General features: G+C 43.3%; 2 protein-coding genes across 2 annotated transcripts; both read right to left on the bottom strand.

The window, feature by feature from the left end:
• Positions 1–5272: 5272 nt before the first annotated feature.
• Positions 5273–6686, bottom strand: MRPL50 (mitochondrial ribosomal protein L50). The gene is made up of 2 exons (XM_082497226.1): positions 6570–6686; positions 5273–5796 (listed from the first exon to the last, which is right to left on the bottom strand). Exons 1-2 carry the CDS (start codon positions 6653–6655, stop codon positions 5403–5405), a joined length of 480 nt encoding a protein of 159 aa, XP_082353352.1. The 5' UTR covers positions 6656–6686; the 3' UTR covers positions 5273–5402.
• Positions 6687–8610: 1924 nt separating this feature from the next.
• On the bottom strand, positions 8611–18294 carry ALDOB (aldolase, fructose-bisphosphate B). The gene is made up of 9 exons (XM_082497568.1): positions 18254–18294; positions 12014–12135; positions 11525–11736; positions 10938–10992; positions 10623–10783; positions 10339–10422; positions 9683–9857; positions 9330–9529; positions 8611–9102 (listed from the first exon to the last, which is right to left on the bottom strand). Exons 2-9 carry the CDS (start codon positions 12123–12125, stop codon positions 9007–9009), a joined length of 1095 nt encoding a protein of 364 aa, XP_082353694.1. The 5' UTR covers positions 12126–12135; positions 18254–18294; the 3' UTR covers positions 8611–9006.
• Positions 18295–27636: the final 9342 nt, after the last annotated feature.

Raw genomic sequence — 27636 nt, 5'->3', positions numbered from 1 at the left:
TGTTATGTCTAGTTAGAGGCTAATGTTTTGTACTTTTTTTGTATGAGGAAGTGATGTAGCTTGCCCTGATTTTTTGTCAGCTTTAATATTATTATGCCAGAATTTAAAAGCAAAACGGAAAAAGAACAAAAAAAACCTTTTCATGTTTAAAGTGTGCACTGAGGAACTACATCTATGGAATTGTTGATGTTGTTATGTGATATTTGTACACAATTTTTTTTTCATTTTTGAATTTATATCTCTTGAAAAAAAAAAATAAAATCACTTTTACCTTTTCTTACCATAAGAAGTGCTTCTACCATTAGGTCAGATTCTGATCTGAGTAAGCTCAGTGTAGATCTGAAGTGATTGCGTATATTTAATTCAGATTAAAATAATGGTGATCAGGAATCTAACCCGAATTATACTATCAACAAGTAATAAACTTCCATCCTTGATCCAGTGAGCTACTTGAGCGTTCCTTGGCATGATGGACTTCAGTTAGCCGTCCAGTTTCCAGACTTCCTTGGCAGACTTGAAGTGTGTCCTTAAGCATCTCACTGAATCAAAACCTGATTGTTCTGGTGTGGGTGATTGTGCTAGTTATTGAAGAATAACTAAAACAACGTACTCAGTCTGCAGTATAGACAGACTGGACATGAAAATTTATAGTAGTAGCTGATAGCATGTGAGCTGACTATATCATCTCCCTAGATCTCCGTTCCTCCCCGAGGCCCAGCTGAAGCTCCCGGTGAAACCTGGCTTCAGGAATTGACTATGGGGATATACAGCCACCACTGTGGAGCTGAGGCTGCGCTTTAAGTGTTTCATAACTTCATCATAGATTTGTGGGGTAACTAGTAACACTGGTGCAAAGCAAAAGTGACACCACTTCTTCAGCGGAGTGGCATTACGTGGCATTCAGATTGGCAGAACCAAGGAGCCGGTTTTGCCCCGACAGTGTAGTTTTCACTGAGGGGCTTTGGCAAGTCAATAAAAAATAAAAAAATAAAAAAAAAAAAGCCTGACACAGTCTATAGTAGCAGTCTGCATTTTTGTAAATTCTGCCATACAGAATTTATATCAAAACTGCTATTTTACAATCTAACAACTTTGTTTAAGGAATAAAAAGACAATTAAGTGGGGGTGGGGGGTGGAGGGGAAGAACAAAAAAGAGCCTGTTTGCAATGGCTAGAACTGGGGCAAAGGCTTCATTACATGACTTTTCACTGTTTCTAGGATTTTCCTGCATCTCATTCTTCTAGCATGGTGATAACTGCTGTGTGTCTCCTTTAAAGAATGGAGCCTCTGTCTGTACTTTTACTGGAATGTTTACCTCACATTTCCATGTTGGTTCTTCTTGGCTTTTTTTGTATATTTTTTCCAAAACAGATGCAAAAAAAAAAAAAAATTATCAAAAAACCAAAATGTGTAGCCTGGTCTCTGTCATTTACCTGTGACACAAAGAAAATTCGGGATGCCTGTTTGCATCTGGTCTTGTGGTGTTTCTTCCAGGACGGTATTTTCTTCCGATTCTACTGATGTCTGCTTCAGTCTTAGGAATAAAAGGACCAGACTTGGGCCATGCAGTCTTTCTGTGACCACAGGGAACCACTGATAAGTGTTCTGGGTCCATCACTACAACTTTGATTCAAATTCCACAGGGAAAATTTCTGCTGAGTAAGTCTGGCTGTGGAACCGGTCCTCGTTCTGCTGCGTTAGGAGAATAATGACATGTTAGGAAAGCTTATCAGAAGTGAATACTCCAATCAATACGCACAGTCAGCAGCACATAAGTCCACTCGTACTGCCAAGGGTTAGCAGGGGCATGAATTCTAAGATAAGGACTTTATATTCTGTAGCCTTTTTTTTGCAGCTGTGGACCCTGGGGTTGTGTTCCTCCCACGTGTGCTGTTACCACAACATGAATCTTGTGTTCTTGGTCAATAGAACTGGTAGTGATGTTCCCCTGCTGCTTATCCTCTAGCGTGATGGTACGGGCAATCTTTCTGAAGGTGGAAGTTGTGGTTCTGAGTTTCTTCCCCATCCTCCAAGTTGAAGAAAGATTTGAATCTCGATTTTCCGCTTCCTGAAGGATGGCTTTATCCTAGTTACAGTGCAGCGCGGTGAGAGGCTCCTCTCTCATCTTTGAAATAAGCAAGTGAGCACTGCTGTCTCCTCTGACATGGTACGTGAGGATGGTTATACACAGGAGAGGACTGCAGGTAGGTGCAGATTCACAGGGGTATATGTACATGTTTCCAAGTGCCTAAGTTCTGGGTGAGTGGTTAGATGAAGCTAGACCTATCACACACATTCGCTGCATTTCCTCTTGGCTAGCTCTGTGCGTTTGCTACCATTTTAGATTTATAGTACCGTCAGCCTTTTCCAGTTGACAGATGACCCCCTGCACAGGACGGCTAAGCCTAACAGCACACTTGCTTTTCCTAGCTACCTTTCCCTTCAGGAGCAGTGGGTGTCCACCTCCTGGAATCTATGACCCAGTGAAAAATCAGTCTTTAGGTAGCCTTTAGATTATTTTTTTTTTCACTCCTGTTCTGAGTCACATCCTTGCCTATGTGCTGTGTACAGTGAGCTTCAGCAGCTAACAGTGGCTTCTGTAGTCCAGCGTTCCAACCAGCTGCATAAAATAAACATGTTGCAGTTGGATCACCTAGGATTTTCCTGCATCTCGTTCTTCTAGCATGTTGATAACTGCTGTGTGTCTCCTTTAAAGAATGGAGCGTCTGTCTGTACTTTTATTGGAATGTTTACCTCACATTTCCATGTTGGTTGGATCATCTCTTTAAGATGGATGTATGGCCCTTGGGCTGTGTGCAGTTTCATGCACTTCAGATATGAACATGGACTACACAGCATGACTGGCAGCAGCGTCTGACCACATCTGCTTGGAGGGATCACCAGAAGGATGGCTGAGTCCTCTCTCTGCACCCTGCTAACTCCCATCTGACAGGGAAGTGGGTGGGTACCCCTGCGGATCTGTTGTTCTTGCTCCTCCCGGTGTGCGGATTGTGCCTCTTGGCTGTGTGAGGACTCTGGAACACAACTTCTGGGATCAGAAAAAAACACCTCCCCTGTCTCAATAGAGTACCTGTACGGAGGGAAAATCGGCACATCCCATCGGAAACAGAGGTCAGCATTAGAAACAGAATGTTCATCCTCCCCCAAATGTGAATGGGCAGGCTTTGGTGGGGCAGGACAGCCTCCCTCAGCTGGTCATACTTGTGCAGGAGTCTCTTCACAGCACACCACAGCTTTGTGTCATTCACAGAGACACCCGTCCACCCTGCCTGGCATACAGTCCCTCCTAACCTGGCTTCTTTACACTTTCATTTGATCTTCTCTACTGTTTCTGTCTAAAACAGATGAAGATCAGCCCTCCTGCAAATGCATGGGCAGAGCACTTGTTTATTTATTTGTTTATAATTGAATTCAATAGAAATGAGGTACTTTTGAAAGCCCAAAGATAAAGCCTTAGCCCTTCCACAGCACAGGTGTTCTGTGCAAGAATTTGATCTCATTTCAGACTTTTTGCTTTTTCAGCTTGTTACAAGCAGTTAAATTTTCCCATCTGAAACACCCATATCTGATCTTCTTCCCTCGTACGTTAGTCCCTGCAGCTTCTTGCACAGGTGTGCTGCTGGAAGCACGAGGTTTGGACCTCAGAGGGACTAAAGTATCTGGGAATAGGGAAATGGCAATTTGACTCAACTCAGACACAGCAAAACATGGGAGGAGGCTGTTGCCATTCTCCTTTCTTGCCTATCCTATTTTTCAGCCTTCTGCTTTTAACTGTCTCTTCTGATCACATTACTTGAGCTATGGAAGTTACATACTGCGAGAGACACAGAACAGGGGAAGCAACGAGCAGAAAGTACAACTACCACTGAAAGTGTTTTTTTAGATAATGAGTACTAAGGGGAAGCAAGGAGGCATAACTATCTCTCCTTTGATGGAAAGACAATCTAATTGCATGAAAAAATACTTCCAATTCATTGCTCCCGAACAGTCTCTGAAGCAGACAAGATGACACAGATTTAGCTATTTATCACAGTGTTTTTCTGTGAGCTACAGGGAAGGGATTTGTGAACAGCCAGCCTTCCACAGTGACCAGTGAAATATCCCCAGTTCCCTCACGTTCACCCCACAATGGAACGTGTAGTAGTACGCTTACACTATTCTGTAATTCCCGAGGACTCAAAAGGAGAAAAGAATGTGTTTCTTAAATTTCTTCGGAGCTATGGGAAGAAAGCAGCACTCAAGAAGTTTGCTGAATAAAGAAACTGAGCACAATAACAACAGCAGTCCCTAAGCGTGCTTCAGGTATTTGTACGCTAAAAGAAACCAGGGGTGGTAGGGTTCAGGAGAGGGAGTGGTATAACCAGGCTATTTCTGCATCATTCCCAGAAATACCATATGTACATAATCTAACGTCACTGTAAACAACCTGTTTTGTAGAAAACATTCACAGAGTACCAGGCATTTCTCAGACTGCTGCATTTATTTTCTTGTCCTCCTGACTTCACTGCTCGTCTCCTTTGATTAAAAGCAAACTGGCATCATTGGTTACATGGGAAGAAAAACTAAAATATAGCTATTACATGTTTTTACATAGCTACAGAAAAATTAGCATACAGCTAACATACAAGAAAAACTAACTAATAGCTATAAGAAGGAGCAACAGAACAAATATAAAACCAGGGTCCTTCAACAGCCATAGAAGAATTCTACAAGCTGCCTTGATGGCAGTTGTTTTTATAGCGTTGGAGAGTTCACCATGACTGAATTGAAAGATTTCAGAATTCCACTTAGCACTATCTTCATGTAGGAGTTTTGAGCAAAACACGTGATGGCTTTTAGGAACACTATTGCTGACAGGGTCTTCTTGTAATCTCAAGGGGAAAAAAAGGGCAAAAAATAATTAAAATCAAAAAAATATGCTGGCTTACCTCCACCTCCTTCCCCAAGAGTTTGCTGGCCCAGCTAGTCTTGGTGGCCAGGCTGACCGGGGCACCTAACCTAGCCAAACTGCACTGGCAAGAGCCCATTACACACTTCAGAACCAAAGACAAGAGGTTTACGACATGCAGGGAAGAAAGTGAGGAGTTCGTCCTCTCTTTTTATCCCCACTGGACCCAGCAGTTGTAGGGCAGCACAGTGAAGGCCAGAAAACATACATTAGTACCGTTATTGACCACACTGTGTCACTGTTTCACAAAGAGAATTTCTGCTCTTTTTTCCATATATAGTAACAGAAACAATGAAACCTGAAGACAATTAAATGAACTTTTATTAGTGACAGTTATCTATTCGGTCAGTACAACAATAAAATGGCTCTGCTTCTGCTCTGTAGTCCTGCCCTAGGAGCACAAGCAAAGCAAAGTGATGCTTTGTGATGCAACTCACTGCTCCCAGGTAATCTTCAGGTTTGGGGGTAGCTCTGCAGCGCACAGTTCATCAAACTTGGACACATCCTTCACAGGAGTGCTATAGAAATTCAAGACATCCTCAGCACTGCGCATCAAGTGGAGCTGTGAATTGGGGACAGCATGACTAAGTTCTGCTGCCAGCTGAGCCAGGAGGCGATACTTTAACCTGTTTTCCTTGAGGGGTGTCTGCTGCCAATTATCAGGAAGTGAGGGTCCAAAAATCTCCTTGACGTGAGACTCAAGGCAGCTCTGTATATCCTCTGGAGGAAGATAGCTTCTACTGCGTGGTGGGGGGCAGATCAAGCTGGGTGGTTCACTTTTCTCTTGATGAATTGTTTTGTCTGCTTCTACTTCTTTTTCCTTCTTCCTGTTGACACAAGACAGAAGTACTTTCAGTCTCTGGGCTACTTAAGACTAAGTCAGAGCACGTATCTATTTACAGTCCTTAAATATTGGACTCAACCTAGCCGGCAGAGAGTCTACACATCCCGTGGATACAGCAGGTTCATTATGCATGCAAGGACAAAAGCACACAGGCCAGACCTTTGGATCTTCCCCCAAATGCTGCTCACCAAATGGTTTGTCTCTACACAGCAATCACCTGCCTAGCTTATTTTATTGGTCTGAGCGTAAATAGAATTTTAGCCAGCTTAATGACTTGTTTTCCCAGTTACAACCCCATTTTATAATCTGCTGTGAAAAAGAGGATAAAGAAAATAACCACTACTGTAGAAAAATATAGTGCCCACAGATGAGAATACAATCATAAGTCTGAATTAGAAAATTGAAGCATACCCCGAGTTATTTGACTTGCTCACATGCCAGTCTAGTCAACAACGCAAATATGGTTTCCCCTACAAAGTTGCACAGAAACGACGGTTTTTTCATTCCCACTGCCCTGAAACATCCCTTCTTCCACACCTACCAAGTTCCCTTACGCAAGGCGATAAGAGCATTAAAAATAAAAAACCCTAACCCTGCACACACCCCCCCCCCCCCCCGCCTGCCAGCCAGCCGGGACGCGGCGAGGGCGTTCGCTGCACGCCCCGAGGCCTGCACCCACAGCGCACCCCCCAAAACACAGGCCGATAGCCGGGGGGGCCTCCCCACGCCCCCGCCTCCCGCTTCCCCCGCCGTTACCTCAGGCCGCCCCAAAACGCCCTTCGCGCCGGAGCGCCGAGGCCCACCCGCCGTCCCGCCACCCGCAGCGCGACCACGGCCGCCATGCTGAGAGGAAGCGCCGAGCCTCTTCCCGACAGCCAGCGGGGGTGACGTACTTCCGCCCTCCCCCGCACTGCCTCACGGGAACTGTAGTCCCGCTAAGGGCGCAGCGGCTGTTAACGGCCGCCCACCCCACCTCCCCCGCCGCTGCCGTCCCCTCAGCCCGGGGCGGGCGGCCGTCGCTTCACCTGCCCCACGCCCCCCCCGCGGGGCGGGCACGGCAGGAGCCGCGCCAGCAGGAGCAGGCGTGGGAAGGAGGTTTGGCAACAGTGTGTGGGGCTAAAACAACAGAAGGTAGGGACATATGTCGTCACCCGCTGCGACGTTAGCGATGCCTGTGGGTTTCTGCCAGTCGAAAAGCTCTTGGCAGCTGCCTGTGGAGGTTTCCATCCCGTCTTTGGGGTGTGACGGGTGCTGGTGCTGTCAGCCAGCCCGTTTGCAGAGGGGGTTTTGTTCTGTAGACCACATTCCTGATTTGGGCACACAATGATAGGAGAATATCACTTTTCCTATTTTTTTATACTCACTTTTATAAGTGAGAAGTAACGCATCATCTGCACACAGCCTTGCTTTGACTCATGGTAGTACATTCAGCAGATGGCCGCTTGCTCTGGTCATAAATGCCTCTGTCAAAAATCAGGAGCCAGGGCACAGCCACCAGCTGCACCAGGCAGTGTGTGTGACAGATGTCCAGCAACGGAGCAGGAATTATTTAGCAAAGCTACAGCTTCAGTGTTGTAAAGTGTGAGGAGATATCTTTTGCTGGTTTGGGAGACGTTTTTTTCCAGCCTCATTTTTAACAGAAATAATCTACTTAGATCAGTAGGATGCTTCTCATCAGGACCAGAGGTTTATTTGAACTCAGGTGTGTCCTACAGGACCACAACTGAACCAGAAAAAGAGGTTTTGTTCCTTGCTCTGGTATCGGCCTCTGGAGTGTTTTTTGGCAAGTCACTTGCTCTTCCTTCATGGTTGAGGTCAGGACAGACTAAATGCATGCATTAATTATGCAGGGATCGGATCCCACGAGTTTGGCCATTTATTGCCTCTGTGAAAGAGTGGTTACTAATGCAAAGAGCATGAGGAGGTTACAGGGCAGTGATTTTCCCTGTTTTCCCCCTCCTTGCTGGCATGAGCAGCAGGTGCCTGTGGCTGGGAGGAGCAGCCTGCAGAGTGAGGTAGCTCTGGCTGCGCAGGCTTGGTCCCAGGTAGCCCTGAAGGGAGAGGGAGGATCTCTTCTGGGCTGCGTGGTCTTTGCTGGTTGCTGGGCTGCTCCAAGGTGTCGCTAGTTGATTGGTGCAGTGTGTTGCTGGGCAAATATTCTTGTATAACCTTAGGTCTGCTATTTCTGCCATTTATGCCTTTTTTCATAATAGCTGTCTAATTGTGGTTTAGTTAACAAAGCTTACATCTCTAACAGGTGCATAGCAACATACCAAAGGTCAAACTGTGGGCCTTCAACGTCAGCCAAATTATTCGAGCTATGCCAACAGGGTGGGCCAAGATGCCTCCCTGCATGTTTTATGTTAATTATTGTGGAAAATGCCACTGTAAATGCGCTTTGGAAAAATAGTCTTTGCACTGCACTAACTCAACCTGTGCAACCCAAACTCAGTGTATAGCAGCCTTATGACACCAGCCATGATTCTTCAGAGACACAAGAAGCTTCTGAAGGTTGTGTTATTTATCTGTGGCCTGAGTCCAGTGCCCTGCTTGCCATATACATCTCTCAAGTATTCTCAGTGTCTGTCAGACTTCAGTCAGCAGGATTAACTTCTCCAGCTGTATCACTGTTGGATTATTTCCCTTTGATCGCCTCAGGGTTTCCCCAAGCTTACCAGCAGTAATGCTTTGTGACTTAATCTTTGCATAGGCTACTGAAAACCACAGATGTGTGAAAGAGACTGTAAGGTTTATAGGGAATAAAGAATTGTGAGATAAAGATTAGTTTTCAATTACTTTTATTGCCATGATTGAAGACACAGTCAGGTTTTGTAATTCAGGAATTTGGCTGCAAAATGTGGTAAGGGCGAGGGTATGTATTTGAATTGCTAGGGAACTACTTAATCTGACTACTATTCTGGGGGCTAAATTTAAACCAGAGGGAGAGCAGATTTGTGCTTCATTGGCAGCTACTGTTTGTTGTATGGAAAGAGTTCCCCTTCCTTGGAAAGGGCAGATAAAACAAGAATATCCTCTCAGTAAATTGTGGGAGTGAAGGATGGAGAGAAAGCTAATACATTTTATCCCCAGTTTTGTTTAGGGTAAGGGAAATTAGATTGCTTTGCTTTTCTTTCATTTCTGAACATCTTCTACCTTGTGAAGAGGGACAGGATGAAGAAAGGCTCCTGCACTTTCAGTAGGTGTAGCTGGCAGTGAAAAGCGACTGCGTGGCAGCTGTGTCAGTCTTCCCAGACACAACGTACTGTCCTCTGCAAGCCAAACTGTTAATCTGAAAAAGAAATAAAAAGGAGGGGAAACCAATTAGCTTGGAGCAAGAAAGACAGATGTAGAAAGACAGTAAGAATAACCAAGCAAGGCAAAAATAAACAGAGTAACATCCCTGGTAGACATGAAGCACCAGGACAGGCGGGAACAAGAGGAGCCTTAGAAGGAAGGTAAAAACATGTCTCCCTTCATGGTGAGCAGCTCTCTCTGCGCTGGGGGAAGGCCTTGTACCTGTGCCCGCTTGCGGAAGGCCTCCTGTGCAGCCTTCTTGTTCTCGCTTTTGCCCACCCATGCTGCCAGGGCAGAGGCTTGCAGGGCTCTCCCATATGAAAAGGTCAGTTTCCAAGGCTTAGGTAGAGGGGACTGATTCATGGCGTTCAGGTTGACAGAAGCCTCCTCTTCACTCTGACCTCCAGACAGGAAGCAGATTCCTGCAAGAAAAAGGTTTTGAGGCTTAGAAACAATGCTCCAGCCACCACAATCCCTGACCTTTTTGTGCCAGAGGAGCGAGCGTGTCTGATGGAGGAGCAAGGCCAGCAAGAGTCGCAGTGTGAATGAATATATAGGAATGAATAAGGAATCACCAGGAACGGCAGCAGGAACGGTGCGGAGAAGAGTAGTAACAGTTGCTACGGCTACATCCTGAGGGGTGTACTTCTTGGGGCAGGAATGCCCAGCCGTCACCATGTTGGGTTTCAGCAGTGTCCCTTCCAGGTACACATGGTGATCATTCAAGGCCTTGTAGACAGCAGCCAGAACCTGAAAACAGGAGGATTGAATACAGACCTCTGTTCAAATCTTCATCTCAATGTGCTGTGGAAAGACAACTTGTTGCTTGGGAGTGTAAGACAATCAAATTGAACTTTGCTTTCTCATGAAATTTATGACAGGGGTTGCAGCCCTGGAGAAATCACTACTTTTGATAGGATACCACTTTTCCTGTTTGCTGGATTTGTCCCTACAAACTGAGGTAATGAAAGAGGGGCAAGTGTTTTTTGCTTCCAATCCATCTTTTTGAGATTGAGAATGCTTATATTGGCAGTTTGAGTGGAAATCCAAAAGCATGGATTATAATATCGCATTTCCTATTAACTAATTATTTGACCGTAAGCAACTAATTTTTGTAATGAAGTTATGAGGTACCCTTTTGGTCAAACCTCTTTGAGATCTGTGAACACTGACTCTGCATAAGATTATCTACTGATTTTTGAAGGGGAGGAGAGGGGCAGGAATCTCTTACCTTTTCTGTGACATACTGGCAGCGCTGGAGATCATGGTCTCCATCAGGCAAGATTTCTGGCTCCACAATGGGCACTAAGCCATGCTAAGAAAAGAAAAACAGGGAAGTTTTGGAGAGTTTGGAAGAAAAACTGTCCTTGTCTACCCTGAATTTGGTGGTATTCCTTCTTGCTGTGCTGCCCTTCTTCAGCTTTCCCAAAACCCTCACAGAGATCTGCCTTTTATCACAGGGAACAGTGAGCAGGGGCAACAGCATCTCAGGAAAGGTTGCTGGAAGGTAGATACCTGCTGGCAGATGCTGGCATAGCGTGCCAAAGTGTTGGCGTTCTCTTGGATGGCAAGTTGAGAGGGTGTTGTGCTGGTGATCTTCAGCACTGCACGCCACTTGCCAAAGTCAGCACCATCTTTCTTGTATTGGGCACAGCGCTCAGCCAGTCCATCCAGCCCTGCAGATGAAAGAACAGTGCTTCACTAATAACAGTTCTTTGGGATGTAGCTATGAAAAGTACCATGACACCAGACAAGGCTGCGACTCAAGTGAGTCACCCTATGGCTTTTGCTGCACCAGTCAGAGCTTAGGCTCCTTAGATGTCTCCTTACCTTGGATGGTGGTTTCTCCGTTTGTTCCTGCTAGGGGTGCTGTGCCTTTATCCAGCTGTGGAGACCAGGAAAACATGAAGGGTTACACAGAGATGGAGATCAGTCTCATCCTTATATTCTTACCAATGGCTAGTCTGTCTTTGTAGGCTGACTGTGAGTAAAGTATGGATCTGAACACACTAAGGGTGCAAATGAGGGAAATGTTGGAGCAAAGGGGAAGAAAAGGAATGAATTGTGTAAGAGGAAGGGTCGGTCAACGTGCAGATAGCTGCAGGGAGTGTCTCAAAAGCTCTGTCAGATGCAGAAAGGACTAGATTTAGGTTACTTCATAGAGGGATTTAATTGCAGTGAACAGTGAGTAGATGGGAGTTGGCAGATGAAAAGTTTCTGCAACAAATGCAAATGTGCCCCTGGTTAGTTGTACAAAAGCAATGCAGAGAATGGTGGCAGAGATCCTCTAGTGATTTTAAAACCAAGCACGAAAAAGAAAAAAAAGTGTTTGGCAGGAGAGAGTGCAGCCCCATAGGTAATTTTCACTGGAAATGGGGTTGGACTATGCTGCTAGCCAGACATGTACAGATACTCACCTTTATTCCCACCACAATGCCTTTTTCTTTGATAACAGCTGGAAATGGCTTTCCACTGCTGTCCTTCTGATAGAGAGTCTCATGGAAGAGGATCACTCCCCCGATGCTCTGGTTGATGGAAGCATCTGAAGAGAAGAGGATCTCTCGAAAAGCCCGGCGATTCTCCTCTGTGTTCTCCACATTGATCCTCTGCAGCCTGTTCCCCATGGTACCTAGCAAGATGGACAAAGGTCAAATGGAGAGGTGTTAGGCCTGGTTGGCCTCCTGGTCCCAGTATGTAGTAATTAGGGGCTTCAGTTCAGAGCTTCCCTGCTCAACCCATAGTTTGTCAGCTTTTGTTGCTGTAGACGCAGCCTTGCCTCACTGAGTTGTTCCTCCTCAGTCAACAGTTTTAAAATGTTTTTAATTTACTCCACTGATTTCAAAGATGAAGCAAAATTAAGAAAAAGAGTCTTGGGTACTGCTAATTGATTGATATCCAGAACTCACCCACTGATTCATCTGCAGCTAAGATCCCCTTTCCTGAAGCCACAATCCGCTGAGCAATGTCTGAAAGAGCTTTCTTCTGCTCTGGAGACAGCGCTGGGAATTGGTGGGTCATGTTGACTTACCTGTGGAACAGAATACTGTTACAAGCTGAGGGACACTGTATACACAAACTGTGAACTAGAGACACCACTTGGGTATTTCGATTGGTGGGCTGTCAGTGCTTGTCTGGTCCACCTTATCACAGACACATGCCCAGAAATCCATTCGAGTTCGTCCTGGCTTGTTGTGTCTGGCAAAAACAGAAGACAGAAATGCAGGAGCCACATCTTAACACATCTTTCCAGAACCAAAGTGGGAAAGACTCTACATTTCACGTGGATTTGCTCAGAGACTAAAGGAAAGACAGTCTGTCATAAAAGCGTGGACCAAGCTAACAAGTGTGCTAGTTGCAGGCTCTGCAAACTTCTTTGCAAAGCACATAGGACTTTTTGGTCCCAGTCAGAAGAATGCCAATTATCTGATTGCTTACCTTTATACTTTTCCTAACAATGCCCTCTCCCATGCCCTGGCCTGTGTTGGCACTATTTACTACTTTGTCTAGTGGACTTCCCATCCCCACCCTCCTACCTTGCTTTGTAATTCTCTCCTCTCCATGTTTTATCATGGGATGTTTTATCAGCATATTTTATCAGTGGGTGGTAAGTCCACAAGATGAATTGTTAAAACAACACAGAAGATCTCCAATAGCAAGTTTTCCTCCAGAGGGGCACGCCTCTGGGTAACGTCTTCATTTCCTATTCCCAAACTCAGCCTTAGAGGGCACTGAGAACATCCCATTTCCCATTTCACCATGTGCCAGAGATGGCCAGCAAATATGTCTCTCCATGTAAGCATGTACACAGCCAAGTCCCCCATCCTCTTTCCCTGCACACAGATATTATGTTGCCAGGCAATTCTTGTCTTGCCCTCCCTGCTGGAGGGCGTAATGGGGAGAAAGGATCAGAGGTCTGGCTGCTACTCATGATAGGGTAGATGCCAACATCAGCAGAGTTCTGTGCACCATGCCAAATGGTGCCAAAATTTTCTGGCAACAATACTATCATAGTACTGTGACAGCTATAAATCCGCGTCTCTGATTTATTGTTGAAGGTACTTTGGTATTGGTGATGTTACTGTGCAAGATTTAGATGGTGCTGTCTGCCAGTACAGACCAGTCAGATGCAGCGTTCAGGTATCTGCTTTACCTTTTTGTGAGTTGTTTGAGAATAGAATTCATCCTACGCAATTTATGAGTCATTCTAGGTTTAGAAGGAATTTGAAGGAGTGCATGATGAAGACTGCATCAAATGAGAGAGGGTTCTCTCCTTTTCCAAGCGCTGAAATACCTTCCTGTGGTCCTGCAAAAGCAGGCTTTGCTGAACTCCCCTCTCTGTATGCCAGAGCTCTAGGAAACATCCTTCTCCTGCGGTGACTGCAACTCCATCAATCCCAGCTCTTACCCTGTTTGGCCCACCTAGAAGAACTTGAAGAGCTATGGTTTATGCTGCATAGCTAATTAAGTTTACCTCTAACCTTCCTTATCCCTCACCTGCTTTCGGTGTCTGATATGTCTCTTAGAAATAAGAAACTGGCTTCTTATTATGGATACTATAATAATAGTTCGTGTTGTAAGCACTTCAGTCAAAACCATAACACTGTTAAATAAATTGCTTTGCAAAATGATGAGGAATCATTCCAGTAGTTCACAGTCTTTGTGGAAAAGCCTGGGAAATTGTGATCTGGCAAGAATATGATCTTGTCCAAGGTCAAAGCTAATGGATTGCTAAATCAGTAATGGGATTTCAGAGTTGCTGTTTGAAGGTGTGCTGCAGCATGAGTAGGTTTCTCCAGATAATCTTTAATCCAGCTAGCTGAATTACAAGATCATCAGTCACTCTAGTTATGTTATTATGGGTATACTTTCTCTCCAGCAATGCAAGAAGCAATGAGACTAATGTCTGTTGTATCTTGCTTGTTTCCAGTGTGTGCATAAAGATAACAAAGAGACAGTTATCACTCAAAACCAGCCTGCAAGGCAAATTGCCAAAATACAGAAATACGAGTTTTCAGTGGATAATGCTGGTCCAAGTGAATACTCTGAGAGACTGAAACAATACAGTGTAGTTCCACAATGATGAATTGGAACACATCAGATTAGTTCCAGTTTCCATGAAAGTATCTTATTGAGTGTGAAGGAGTTAGTGGAGATTTGCCAAAAGGCTCCCCAAAATTATCTGTAAGGCCATGGTGAGTGGTTCCCAGCTACCCTGCTGAGCTACAAGGACGAATAAAATGCACACTGAAGAAATGGTGAAGAAATGAGTGCAAAAGAGCATGCTCTTAAGATCTAGAATATTCAAGGTCCCTTGATTTAGGACTTTATTTTTCTGTGATTCTTTCATGAGGAACATAATCTCTGAGGATCTTCCCCGCTGGATTCAGAAAGGGTGTCTCTGCTGTAAGGTATTGATCTGAGCATGTAAAGGGGAGTGGAGAAGCCTTACACTTCATGAACACTTCATATAGCTGCCTTGTAAAGAGTAAGCTCCCAGCATATCCACATAAACATTTATGTTTCCTGTTAAAAAGCTGGATATGTCATCTTATAGGTCCTGAGGAAAAACAGTTTTGCCCAGGCTGCCAAAGCTGCACAGCTCATTTCATTCTTCCAAGAACAAAGCTTATTTGCCTTATTATTCTGCTTTTTTTGTTTAATTTGACAACTTTTCCAGACAGGAAAAAGCCCAAAGGAGCTGTGTTCTCAGTAACAATATCTAAAAGTTGTCCCACCACTAAAGTTTTTCAAAAAGTTTTATTTTTATTTACCCATTTTAGGTTGTGGACTAGTATCATAGTGTCACAAGCTCAAATGATTTCACATTGATTTGGCATTTTAAGAATACAGTATTTTCTATTTGTGGTAACTGCTTATGTAACATTTTTTAAAAGTGGAAGAAAAAACAAAATAAAACTGCACAGAATGCACAAAAAAACCCCCAGCTTGATGGCTACCTTGAGTGTTTTGTTGGGCTTCAGCAGCTCCTTAAGCAAACAAAGTTCTTTGTTCAGTCCGAAGCCTGTGATCAGCAGGAGGTGGGAGTGGGGGAAAAAGGGACAGCACAGTTGTAAAAGTAAATATTGCACTGCTGAAGTCTCAAGTTTTTCTCAGCTACCATAATGGAGGACTGCAGGGTAAATATCTTCATGGATATCAGCACAAGCACTGCATCTGTTAATATTAATAGTGAGAACCAAAGGGCAGAGGCAAGACGAACAGCAGAAGGAACAAACTGTTACATTCCACATCAGGTCATCTTAGAAACATTAATTGGCAACTTTTCTTTCCAGCCACCTCAAGTGACTGGCATCTTCTAATCTTACAGTAAATCTCACCTGAGTCCTGGTTTGCAGATATGAAAAGATTTGATTAGAATCTGTAAGTTTTTTCTCTTGGGTCTCTTCATTGCCTTCTTTTATAAAATTGGTTCCAAAAGTGCAGGACCAAACTCTCAAGATATGGTTTGTATCCCACACATATAGCTTTTCCTGTTCAGTTACTAGTAAACACAGCCCTTCAACATTGTCTGTGATAGTTAGCAATACAAACCACATGTGCATGTCATTGCATTGTGCACACAAGAGATTCTGCCTCCAAAGAGCAGGGTTTGAAGAAGCAAAAGTTGCATAGATAAATACATAAATACAGTTGATAGGGAGAATGAAAAGCACTGAAAAATTTAGCCCATCACATGTAAGCACAGTTGTGACCTGACTCGATTTACTCCTCTTTTACACTTGTAGGCATAGGAGGGACAGACACATAATGAGTTATGCACCTCATATTCTCATTACAGTGGATAAATCTATTTATTGGCATCACTTCTCTATGGCGCTCCATTAAAAAGCTATTTCTAAGTAAGTCTGGTTACTTGGACATTGGGCAAACTGATAGGTATGAACGGCTGGGCAAGCCTGGCCCCATCCTGCTGACAGAGCACATTCTTATCTAGACACCAAGCTGGCGGGACTAGTTGATACACTTGATTGCTGCACAGCCATCCAGAGGAGCTGGGACAAGGGGTGGGAAGAGACCAATAGGAGCACCATGAAGTTCAGCCAGGACAAATGCCCAGCCGTTGCTTGGGGGGCAGAGCCCTGGCAGTGATCCCACCAGGGCTATTGGGACAGGGGAACAGCTCTTTGGAGAAGGCCCAGGGCCCTGTCAGGCAGTGAGCTGAACAGGGGCCAGCAACAAGGGCCAGCAGCATCCTGTGTGAGCAGGGGTCTGGCCCAGAGAGCCAGGGGAGGACATGGATTATCCCCCTCTGCTTGGCAGTCTACATCACATCTGGGTACTGCATCCAGTGTTGGCCCGCTGCAGTACAGAAAAGATATTGACAAACTGGAGTGAGTTCAGCAGATGCCACTGAGAAGGTCGGGGGCTGAAGCACTTGCTCTGCAAGGAGAAGGCTGCAGAGCTCATTCTAGTTCAGCCTTGAGCAGAGATGGCTTTGGGGGCATGTCTCAGCAGTCTCAGCAACCCCCAATACCTACAGAGTGGTGATCAAAGAGGCAGAGCCAGAGAATTATTTTTCACTATTGGGATAGCCAAGCAGTGGAGCAGGTTGACAGAGTGGCTGTGGTGTCTCCATCCTTGTCAAGACCGACGCAAAAGCCATGAGCAGCCTGGTCTGACCTTGTTTTGAGCAAGAGGTTGGACTACAGACTTCCTAATGTCCCTTTCAGCCTGAATTACCCTGTGATTCTGTGTGAGTACTTGCTTTAGGGAGCGAAGCAGCAGTGGTGCCTCCAGTATGTATGAAGGAGCTCTGAGAGAAGAACAGGATGTTTCTCCCTTTATCTTTGCCGTGGGAGTGAAGGTTTCAGTATAGCAAAATGTTTCGTTTCTGGTTTCTAAAGTGAGTCAAGGGTACAGGACAAAAGAGATATTCAGACTTCTGTCACCTAGAAAAAACAGCAGATTTTTTTGACTGACATATTAGTTTCACGACCTTGATAGGTCCTTTGGGGCGCATATGATGGTAAATCATTGATTGGTTTTTGCTCTCTCTTATGTGGGTATGAACAAGGTTTTTTCCATCTTCGTGTTTTGTCTAGGGACCTTGCTTCAATATACTATCTCAAGTCTATGGGACTATGCAAGACCTGCAGTTCACTGCCCTGATTCCCACATTAGCCCCAGAGCTATACTGAAGCCCTGAGCAAATGTACCCCCGTTTCATCCCTCTAGCAAGTATGAAAGGAGGTTATATACTCAGGGACCTGGCCTCTGCAGTCAGTGCAAAGCACTCCTGGAGCACTCACAATGGCTAGAGATGGTGGAAGTGGCAAGAAACTGGTTTCTTGGAAGTAAAAGTGGTCATTAGGGTGAAACTGCTTCTGTCTCAGGGCTGGGCTTTTCTCAGAGAAAGTAAAAACATGCTGTCAGACTTGCACACAGGAATTCAAGTCTTGTAATGGCAGCAGGGGAGGCTGGGGGAAGTGGGGGTCACGGTTTCAGGTGGGCTGAATAGTTTTGGGTGCCAGGTACATGGGATAGTTGAGAAAGTGATGGAGGATCACAGACTCAGTGAGGATTTGAGTTTGTTGAGCAATTTGCTGAAGCTGGCTGTTCACAACTCGAAAGGTTACAGCCTAACGCAAGAGCAGTTTTTAGTTTCCTGCACTGCAGACTACCTTACATCCCCCTGCCAAAAGATCTTATCCACACTACTGCACTAATACTTCAGAAGAAGCTGCACAATAAACATACATAATTACACTTCTGTCAGTATTAGTGTATGTCAGGAGCAGCTGCATTCTCCAGTCATTCTCCCATCTCCTTGCAAAACGTAAATTTATGTACTCCACAAGCATAAACAAACACATACAAAACAAAGCAGTAAGAAAACAATGCAGGTATGTTATTGCTCTTGTCCCCTTAGACTAAGGATTCACTTACTCCAGGAGTTCTGAGTGACTAAGCTAAGTTAGAAAGCCAGTGTTAGCAGCAAATGGGTCACATTGGAAGATCGCTGCAGAATAGCTGAGTGCTTATTTCTTGCAAGCTGTTTCTGGAACAAAAAAATAAAAACAAAACCAAAAACAACTCCCGAAGCCCACTTTAGATAAACACATTGTGTCTCAGCTGCTGATATATATACCACCTTTACAGTTTAGAAATGAAATTATTATACTTACTTGTTTGTGGACAGTGCCTCTGCTGCTACAAGCTTCTGCTGAGGTGGTTGCAGGCGAAGGGACCTGGTTCTTCTAATCACTAACTTTTATAAAATTCTTGACAGTTTTTTTTTTTTTCCTCCACTCCTTCATTCTCCCTCCTCCCAGGCTGGTTGGGGAGGTGTCATTGCTCGGGGTCAGTCATTGGCTGTCAGACCATAACCACATACAACCAACGGGACCTAGTCTCGCTCCTGGTGTTCCTCCCCTTTCCCCTCCCCTATATATATATAAGGCCATTCATGATGTAGTGAAACTGAGGTGTTTTCCAGTTACTTCAAATTATTCCTCCTCTTTGTAAAACAGACTGAAAAGACTTACAAGAGGAACCATGGCAATTGTTTACAGGGATCTTGGGCATAACTTTCAATTTAGGGTTAGTTCTTCTGGAAGCTTATACTTAGGAAATTACACAGTCCAGGAAGGAAGAGTAGAAAACAAAATGCAGAAACAATGCAACAGATCCTTAACTGACATAAGTTACTGTCACCTCAGTGGCTCTCCTAGGTGTTACAATGATTTCCCTCACTTGAAAATTTAGTATAGAAACATTTTTCCCTTTCCAATTAGTATATGGAAAAGCAAAATGCGATGCTACAGTATCAGGGTTAATGAAACTTCAAGTTCTGATTTCCTTTAATGAAGTGTATGTGTGACAATGATGGTTATCAGAAGAAATATGCCCACATTGAGGTGCACAAGTGCAAGCCAGATTTTTCCACTAAAATCTGTGCGAATCACCTACCCATATTATAATGACATCAGTTGCTTAGCAAAATTTTTCTGTGAAAAGTGCTAATGCTCTATAACCGGTATAGTTCCAGTTGATATGAAATCACACTACAGATATTCACCAAACCCAAGTAGATAGATAGGCTTGATTTTTTTATTTATTTTTTTCCCCCCATACAGCCGGTCGGTACTCCTGGAAAGAAGTACACCGCAGGGACTGTTAGGCAAACATCATACCCTCAGCAACAACATGCTCTGTGGCCTTGGACATTAGTATGTCTTTACTACAAAGATCCAGTGTTTGCCTGGAGAATGACGTAGTTTCTCCATTTGTTTGGCTTATGCAGCGATACCTTTAGCCTTTACATGGACACAGGGAGACATCTGATTTCTCCTCTCACTGAGCCACACTGTCCTCATTAGGGCACTTGGTCCTTGAGCCTGTCTTTTCTAGAGCTGCATGCCAAGGTCAGTGCCTGTGGGAAATCTTAACAGCTTACATGCTGCCAGCAGTAGCACTCCATGATGGTTGGCAGAGAAACCTCTGAAAAAGCTGAGGATACTATCTAATTGAAGGCCTTGTGTTTGTGTTGTGTTGTTTTGTTTAACATTCTCCTTCCCAATCCATACCTTTTTGCTGAAGAATGCTGTAGCACATGACATGGACATAAGCCTTCCCTGCTTTGCAATGTTTGCTTTATATTCCATTTTTCCCATCCTAGCAGAAATATGAACCCCACGGTGTATTAAAGGTTCTCCACCACAAACAGAGGCATCTAGTATGGATTAAAAATATTTTTAATGAAATATATTATCTACAATCCTCTTGAGACCAAGAAGGCATCACACTGATGGTCTTTTTCAGGGCCACAAGGAAAATCAGAGCTTCAGTCCCATCATTCCTTGTTTGGTTAGAAGCTGTGGCAGTTAGGAAAGTACTTGAAAGTGTTTCCTTTTGTGATATGATGTGACAGACTATCAGAGAAGAGCTGGGGGAGTCGCCTTGAAAAAAATAGTGTCTGACATTTAGAAACTGGTTTAGATAATCCTCTGCAGCCCACCTTGCATTCTTAACTCTTTCAGAAGTGTGTGTGTATATATATTTCCAGGTGGGTAATGACTAGTATGTGCCTTTCTAGTCCTTCTGAGCCAATATCCAGCACTTCAAGCACTAGGATTACAGGTCATAGCAGAGATTCTGAGGACTGAGGAGAAAAAAGTAAATGGACATGATGGTTAACTTTTTCACTTAATTTAGGAATGGGAGCCTTTTCAGGCAAGAATATGGAATAAGCAATCATGCTAGATAATGTCACTGTAAGGTTCAGTATTATTAACGTGCAGAACCATGACACTGATCATGCTGTGCAAAAATTAGGAGTACAGTGATATTAAAAAGTCACTGAAAAAGAGTACGTACTTTCATTGTCATAGCTATGTAATCATAGTTTGGGGATATTTATACCTCTAACAATTAGGTTAGAGTGATATCATATATATTTAAATGGTAAGAGAAATAAGCTTGCATCATGCAGGGAATGCAATGTACTTGCATTCAACCAAGCAACTAATGTGCCCCATAAAAAATATCAAAACATTGCCTGTACTAATTATTCTATGGCAAAATCGGTGTATTATCCAGGTTGTAATCCTGTTTCATTGAGTTAGTGCTTGAACTTGTAGTATCTCCAACTCTCTCAGCTTTCCAGTGACGCAGCTGATTTTGGAATGGTTTCCTTTTTTTGTTTAAGCCTTTTTCAGAGTAACATGATGCAGCCATAGGGCCATAGCTAGCAAGAGGCTGTCTGTTGATGTGAGCACCCTTGGTAGAGATGGCTACATCTAGACATTACTTTGATGTAAATTCAATTTGTGGCTGTGGACAGCATGACTTCGATAATACAAGACGACTGGGACATCTTTGGTGGATGTGGACTGAGAGGAACACCGAAGCCCTGGTGGAAGGTGTGTTTGGAGGAATAAGGATGCAGGTCAGGAAGCAGATTCAGGGGCTTCAGGGGAACACGTGACGGGGGCAAAGAGAGGCACAGATCATGCAAATGAATGTTAAGGGGTACAGATAACTTTGTGACAAAGCAGCTCAGTAATGGCATGAAACAGATGCCCCTTAGTAGCATCCACTGTTGTTTGTGTTGCAACCCATCCTAGTTGGTACGTGGGGTTTGTCTTTGCCTGCAGTTTGCAGGCTGGCCGTGCAGGGAGGGTTTCCTGTGGGAGTTCAGTTTCTGAGGAAGCACCAGCTCTTCTCTGCCTCCCTAGGGTTCCTCATTCCCCTCTGCCTCTGGCATGGGAAGGGGTAAGCACTGCAATGATCCCAGGCTGAGGATAAGGACTGGGAGGATGGGAAGGCAGTTGAACTAAAGAACAAGTACTCTCAGTTATTGGTATTCTTAAAAATAATTTTACACAATATTGCAGTGATTGCTGATCCACTTTTTTAGTGAAAAGAAAAATCTTTTAATAGAGGAAGGATTACTATATTTTGAGAATTTTGGGTGTGCGAGAATTGATTACTTAAATACATATCTAACTAAATACAGTGATTGATGTTTTTCTGTGTGGATTATGGCTTTTTTATTTGTTAGTGATGAAGCTGATATAAAGTCTTGCAATATAAACATCTCTATAGCTCACTCAAATTGCTGTCTGAAACACTGCAAACACATGCATGAGTAGTAAGAGAGCTTAAATGTTCATTGCTGTGCCTCTTATAGCATGGAAACAAAATGGTGCTCAGCTATGAAAGAGGTGGATAATGTTAAAACATAAGCATCTAGCATTTTCTCTCAAAACTGTGGCACACCAATTGCTGTCCTTGTTGTACCCAACCTTGCTGTCAAAGGATCTGTCAGTTCGGTATTGAGTTTTGAGTGAAGACTGTTGCTGGATTAAGTACTTTAAAATCAATGGCGATCCTGGTTTAAAGGCAATGGGTGAATATTTTAGAATTGCTTATGTTTCCTCAGGTTGATGACTGTGTTTTTTCTGTGTGTTTTTAGCAGTATCATTCTGATACTTATTTTGCCTTTAATTACTTATATTAACTAGCATTTCAAATGCAAATAATAAGTAAATGTGAAGAGAGACAAACTGTAGTTCCTCTGAGAAAGAAAGATGAAAAAGAAAGAGATGGATGAAGCAATTTCAGAGATTACATGGTCACCAAGAGAAAAATTTAAAAGTTGAAGCTTCCCTCAGCACTTCAGTAAATGAAGCGCTCTTAATCTTATCAACAGTTTTGTGTGTGGTCAGGCCTGTAAAAGAGATTGAAATGGAATGGAAAAAAACACTGCAAGCTGGAAGAATGTCTGAGTACAATATGCATCCGCATGAAAAACACCTGGCTCTGTGTGCCCCACGAGAACGCTGCCTGCGTGATGGGGTTAAAGTCTAATCAGAGCAGACTTGAGCTGCGTAGAGTCTGCCTCCTCCTCACCTCTCCACACTGTGCTGGATGTTTCCTGTTTTCTGTACCCTGCAGTCTTGCTTAACTGTCTCAAAGTCCAGCTTGTTCATCCCTATCTAATCAGAGCTATTGTTTATTAAGTGGTTTGTTTTCCCCATTCACCTACAGCCATCACCCCCAATGCAGAGAGCCTGGCCTTTAACCCCACTGAAAGAAATCGCCTGTATTTCTGGCTCCACAGCAATGTCTGCAGACACGTACATCAGGGAGGGTATGGAGGGTGTTGGGCAGAACTGACTCAGGCCCACAAAAAGCACTGAGGGAATTGCACAGCGAGGGTTTGCTTGCTCTTCGTTCTTTGCATCTTAAAGCTCGGTTGCAACAAACACCATGACTTGGAATGAAAAACGGGCAAGCACATAACATTACTGTTATGAAAACCCAAATCTTTGTAGTAATTTCAATAGTGCGGATAGCAAGCAAGGTTACAACTTTAAATGAGGTTGCCAGTGGCAATATTTCTGGGCTGTGCAGAATAGCTGTAACAGGACATGAAGATAAATGCAGTAATGACACTGGTCTCTGTGCCTTTCTGTTGACATTTGGTTTTTGAAAAAGTAAGTAGGCAAACAACTGGCTGCTATAATGGGAGACATTTAACTGTTTATTACCTGTTTATCTAAGCAGCACACAGTCCCCCAAAAAAGCACTCTTAGGTGTTAAGGTTGGCATACAATTTGCAAAATAAAAACTACAGCAGATGCCTGAAGTGGACCATTTTGCTGAAAAGACCATTGTAGATGTGTTTTCTGCACTGCTGGAGGAACACTGGACACCATGGCAGAAATTCAAAGAGAAAGTAGGCACTCAAGAATACATAGCTGTCCGGAGGCTTACTGAACAGGACAAGAGCATATAACACTATTTTTCTTCATCAACGTTTAAAAATCCCCAGTGGTTACACAGCTGGGAATGTGGCATTCATATCTTGACATGCAGAACAAAGTCTTGGAAATGGACATTGATATTGCTGACTTTTGGCCTATAGGAGCAAATAAACTGGCTGATGGGGCAGGTTCTCTCAAAGCATGAGCTGTCCGGACAGATAGTTTGTGGAAATGTAGTTATTCTAGCAACAGAGACACGCGAAGTAAAGAAGCATGGAGCATGGAATACCTAATTCTATATGCATTTTTGGCAGATGTATGTTATACTAAAGATCATCCAGAACCATATGTTGGACCCTGCCATCTGCTGAATTTGGATACAACATCTATAAAGCTGGTGTGGAAACACACAAAAAGAAACTCTGACTTCATGAGAGAAACTGCCAGTGCCTTTGTAACTACAGCTGTTTCCTACAGAAAAATTACTTTTTTATTTTGTGAAATAGATAACCTTTCTATACAAAAGTATACTAAGGTTAAATTCCAGCACTCAGAGCTTAATTTTATCTCAGGTCCCCATTAAAATGCCTCAGTACTTGATTGGAGAAAGGCCTGAGCAACCTAGTCTAATACGACATGCTTTGAGTGGGAATTGGAGCAGGAACCTTTCAAAGTCCTCTTCAACCTGAATTGTTGTAGGATCCAAATTATTACATCCATGCAGATGCATGAATACAGAAGTTTCTTTCTAAGTCAAATATAGTAAGGAAAGACATGGATCTGCCAGTCATGAAAACAAACAGTGGTATACAGAAAGAAGAGGCAATAGTTTTATTAGAAATGTTGTTTATTTGGTAGAAAGTTTGTTTGGAAATATATTTAGAAAAAAAGTTATTCACCCTGCATCCAGCCAAATTGCTGTTGAAATACCCAGTCTGGCAGCTCACAGCTCCTCACAACTGAGAGGAAGGCTTTTTCGTTCTCTCTTCAAATGCAGTGCCTTCTCACTAAGACATTGATACCTACTGTGGTTAGAAAATCCTCTTGAACTTCTATTCTAATAGAGACCTATCAATTTATGCTTTGTATTCTGCTGGAGTCATGCTCATGTTGGACATGCCTTGAAAACAAAGGTAGTTTTTGTTTAATTGAGTAACTTCCCCTGAATTGTCTTGGACAATAATGCCTTGAGTCCTGCTGTCTGGCCCATCAAGAAAGAATCCTCTTGTGCAAGCAGTAGTTGCTGCATTGAAAAATAATCTCCAAACTATTGGGAATGAACCAACACCGAAGAAAATCCATATTGTTTGTTTCAATAATAGTCATGAATTTTGTTTTAATGTGAATAAAACCAAACTCTTAAGGCTGTGTTTCAAGGAGTTAATGCTAGGCCTTGAACTTACATAGCCTGAGATACCACAACTGAGCTCTGCTCCCCTGTCAGAAAAGGAAGGGAAAAGGCTTGTGTGTTTGAGACTGCATTTTTAGCCCAAACTGTAGAACAAAATCCAACAGGACTTAAGAATTCACAGTAACCTCCCATTTTCTGTTCCAAGGGTGAAGTACACACCTGTGACTTGTCATTTCTACTAAAACATGTGGCACAGAAAACTGAAACAAAAATCAATCTACTTGTGAAAGTTCAGAGGCAGCAGAAGAAGGAACACTCACCTGAGATGCCACATTGGCATGGTGGGCACTGAGCAAGTACCTGACTAACTCAGAAACAGCCCCCAACAGGCTCAGTAAAAGAAGCACCTGTGTTGTAAAGGTGAATTGGGCACTTAAGGAAATTATTCAAGAAGGACCTGAAGAATTTATGAACCTGCTGCTTGCACAAAGGAGTTCATTCTCAACAGGTTTATCTGAAACTCTCTCACTGGCAGGTTCAAGTTGTAGGCCCTCTGCATATTGTTTGTTCTCCCAGTCAACTTCTCTTATCTCTTATGCCCTGAAAATTGTCTTCTAGTTTAGAAGGGATGTCTCAAATTCATGTTCTTAATTTTCAGCTATGAAGCTCACCGAAATTACTGACTTACCCTGGACTTCTGGGATGACAAATAAAGTACTATTGGTCAAACAAGAAAAATAACTTTTGAGACAAACAGATAAATCATTTCCCACATCAAAACATTTATTAACTGCATATAGTTAGTTTGTTTCTTTTCTAAGGTTTCTTTCTTTCCTCCTTTTTCCTTTCCCTGTACCTTGCTTGTACATTTATTGTACCTTGCTGTGAGATTTTCTTTGCAAAGTATGAATGGACCCTCATGAAAAGAAGAGGGCATCACCCTGGATTTGTATAGTACAAAGACAGAAAAAAAGAGGAAAAGCACACCACACGGAAATATTCACAGCTGAAGATGCATACACAAACAAACAGTATTTCCTCATGGGCGCAGGCACTTAGTGGTATAAATATACAATGAAACTCAAGTCCTGCCATCTTAACCATGTTATAGTAAAGCCTGAGAATAGGTTTGCCCACCTGCTGCTGTGTGACCACTCTGGTATCTTTAGGGTTTTCAGCAGCTGGGAATAAATTGTGGTTCTGCCTGTGCGATTTTTCCTGTGTCCTCTGACAGGAGAGGTGCTTTGCCTTTGCAGTGACGTGGAATCCACAAGCAGTTTTTATTCACATCTGATTTCCAAAGGTGTTAACTAAAGTATCCCAGCTGATTACTAAGAGAGCAAAGCACTGCTCTGTGTTGTGAAGCCATTTCTAATTGGCTAACTTGCATTATGCATGTGTTGTGTAATCAATACCCATCACATGCTGACAGCTGGAGGTTTGCAACTTTCTTTGGTTTCATCTCTCAGGATTTTTACGTCTTTCACATCTACAACCAGACTTGTTAAGAGTTTAAGGCATAAATTACCTGGGAGAGACTAGGGGAAACAAAATTCAAAGTAGAGCTCTTCCTTCATCAAAACCAGAAAAACAAACCCTCACTGACCAAAACTTGACAAAAATACTGTACTTGGTTCATTCCAAAGCTAGGAATATGGTTTCAAAAACAGTTCAACCAAACTCCACATACAAGTGAATTTGATTCAAAGCCCACTAAAGTCAAGGCGGGCTTTTCATTGGACATAAACATTTTGGTGCCAGTTTTGATTCTGTATGAGATCTCTGTCATCTGCGTGGTTTTATATTTAACTGTGCCCACAGCTGAGGTACAAAGTACCTATCCCAGATGCCTAACCACCAGAGCACATTAAGTTAATGGGCCAGTATCAGAGCAGCCCCTTGATGTGTTGTGCTATTGTTGCTTGTTTTTAGGAACAGCTAGCTTTGTTTCCTGTGGGTATTTGCTTGCTGCCAGGAGCAGTGAATGAATCACTTAGGCTGAGCTGTGAACCACAGCTCCAAAATGAAACAAGGATCTGCACAATAGCGGCACCTGATCTAATCTTTGCCTCTCTGCTGATAGGATGTCAAGGTAAATTCATGTTGAATGTCTAAGTCCAATCAGCAACTGATAAGGCCTTTTTTAATGACCTGGATCCGCTACAACTAGCAATGATACCAACCAACACGGTAGTCATCCTATGATGTTTATAATGTCTATAATGTAGGAATGAATACATATATTTGTGACCTAACTGTGTCACATCAATGGCTGTTATTTGTTTTCCTATTCCTATCTTCAGAGGTGACCTTTAATGAAGCAGCAGAGGCTTTTTTTTAAGAGCTTCTGTTCTAAGAAAAAGGAGTGGGGAGGGTGGAGGTCCAGATAGGATCTGTAGGGGGAGACAGTAACAAATAGAGGCTTTGTAAAATTTGAGGAATCTAGGTTAAATTTGTGGAAAAGTTCACATGTTGCTTTTTAAAGAGGTGCTCAAAACCACAGCTTTAAAACAGACAGGCATTAGCGACCAGATCTTAGTAAGGACGGGAAAACAAGTGCTTTTCCTCCTCACTAGCTTAAATTTGAAACATTCACTTTGTCCAACATTTCTGTTGCCCACACTCTAAGGTGAGGATTTCTGTAAGCAATGTAGATAGTACAGCCATTTATATTGGTGTGAGAGTTCTTCCCGAAGAATCATTAAGGAGAGTAGAAAATCCACAACCCTCTGCTGGAATCCTCTACTCCCCTCCCACGTGGTGCATGTTGGTTAGTTCCAAGTATATATTAAGTAGGCTCTGCACGTACATAAGTTTATTTTTTTAAGAAACGGGGTTATTTTAAGAGAGTTATTCTTTGTCCACCTGGAGGCACAGGATGCCCAGTGTGAGCAGCACAACATCTGAGTTTGCACACTCTCTCTGCCCAGTGGCAAGTTCTCTGGGC

This window comes from Vanellus vanellus (genome assembly GCF_965231255.1).
Source record: "Vanellus vanellus genome assembly, chromosome: Z".
In the NCBI taxonomy this organism is placed as follows: Eukaryota; Metazoa; Chordata; class Aves; order Charadriiformes; family Charadriidae; genus Vanellus; species Vanellus vanellus.
The sequence above is the reverse complement of the archived record's forward strand: the minus strand, read 5'-3'. Positions and strand labels throughout refer to the sequence as shown.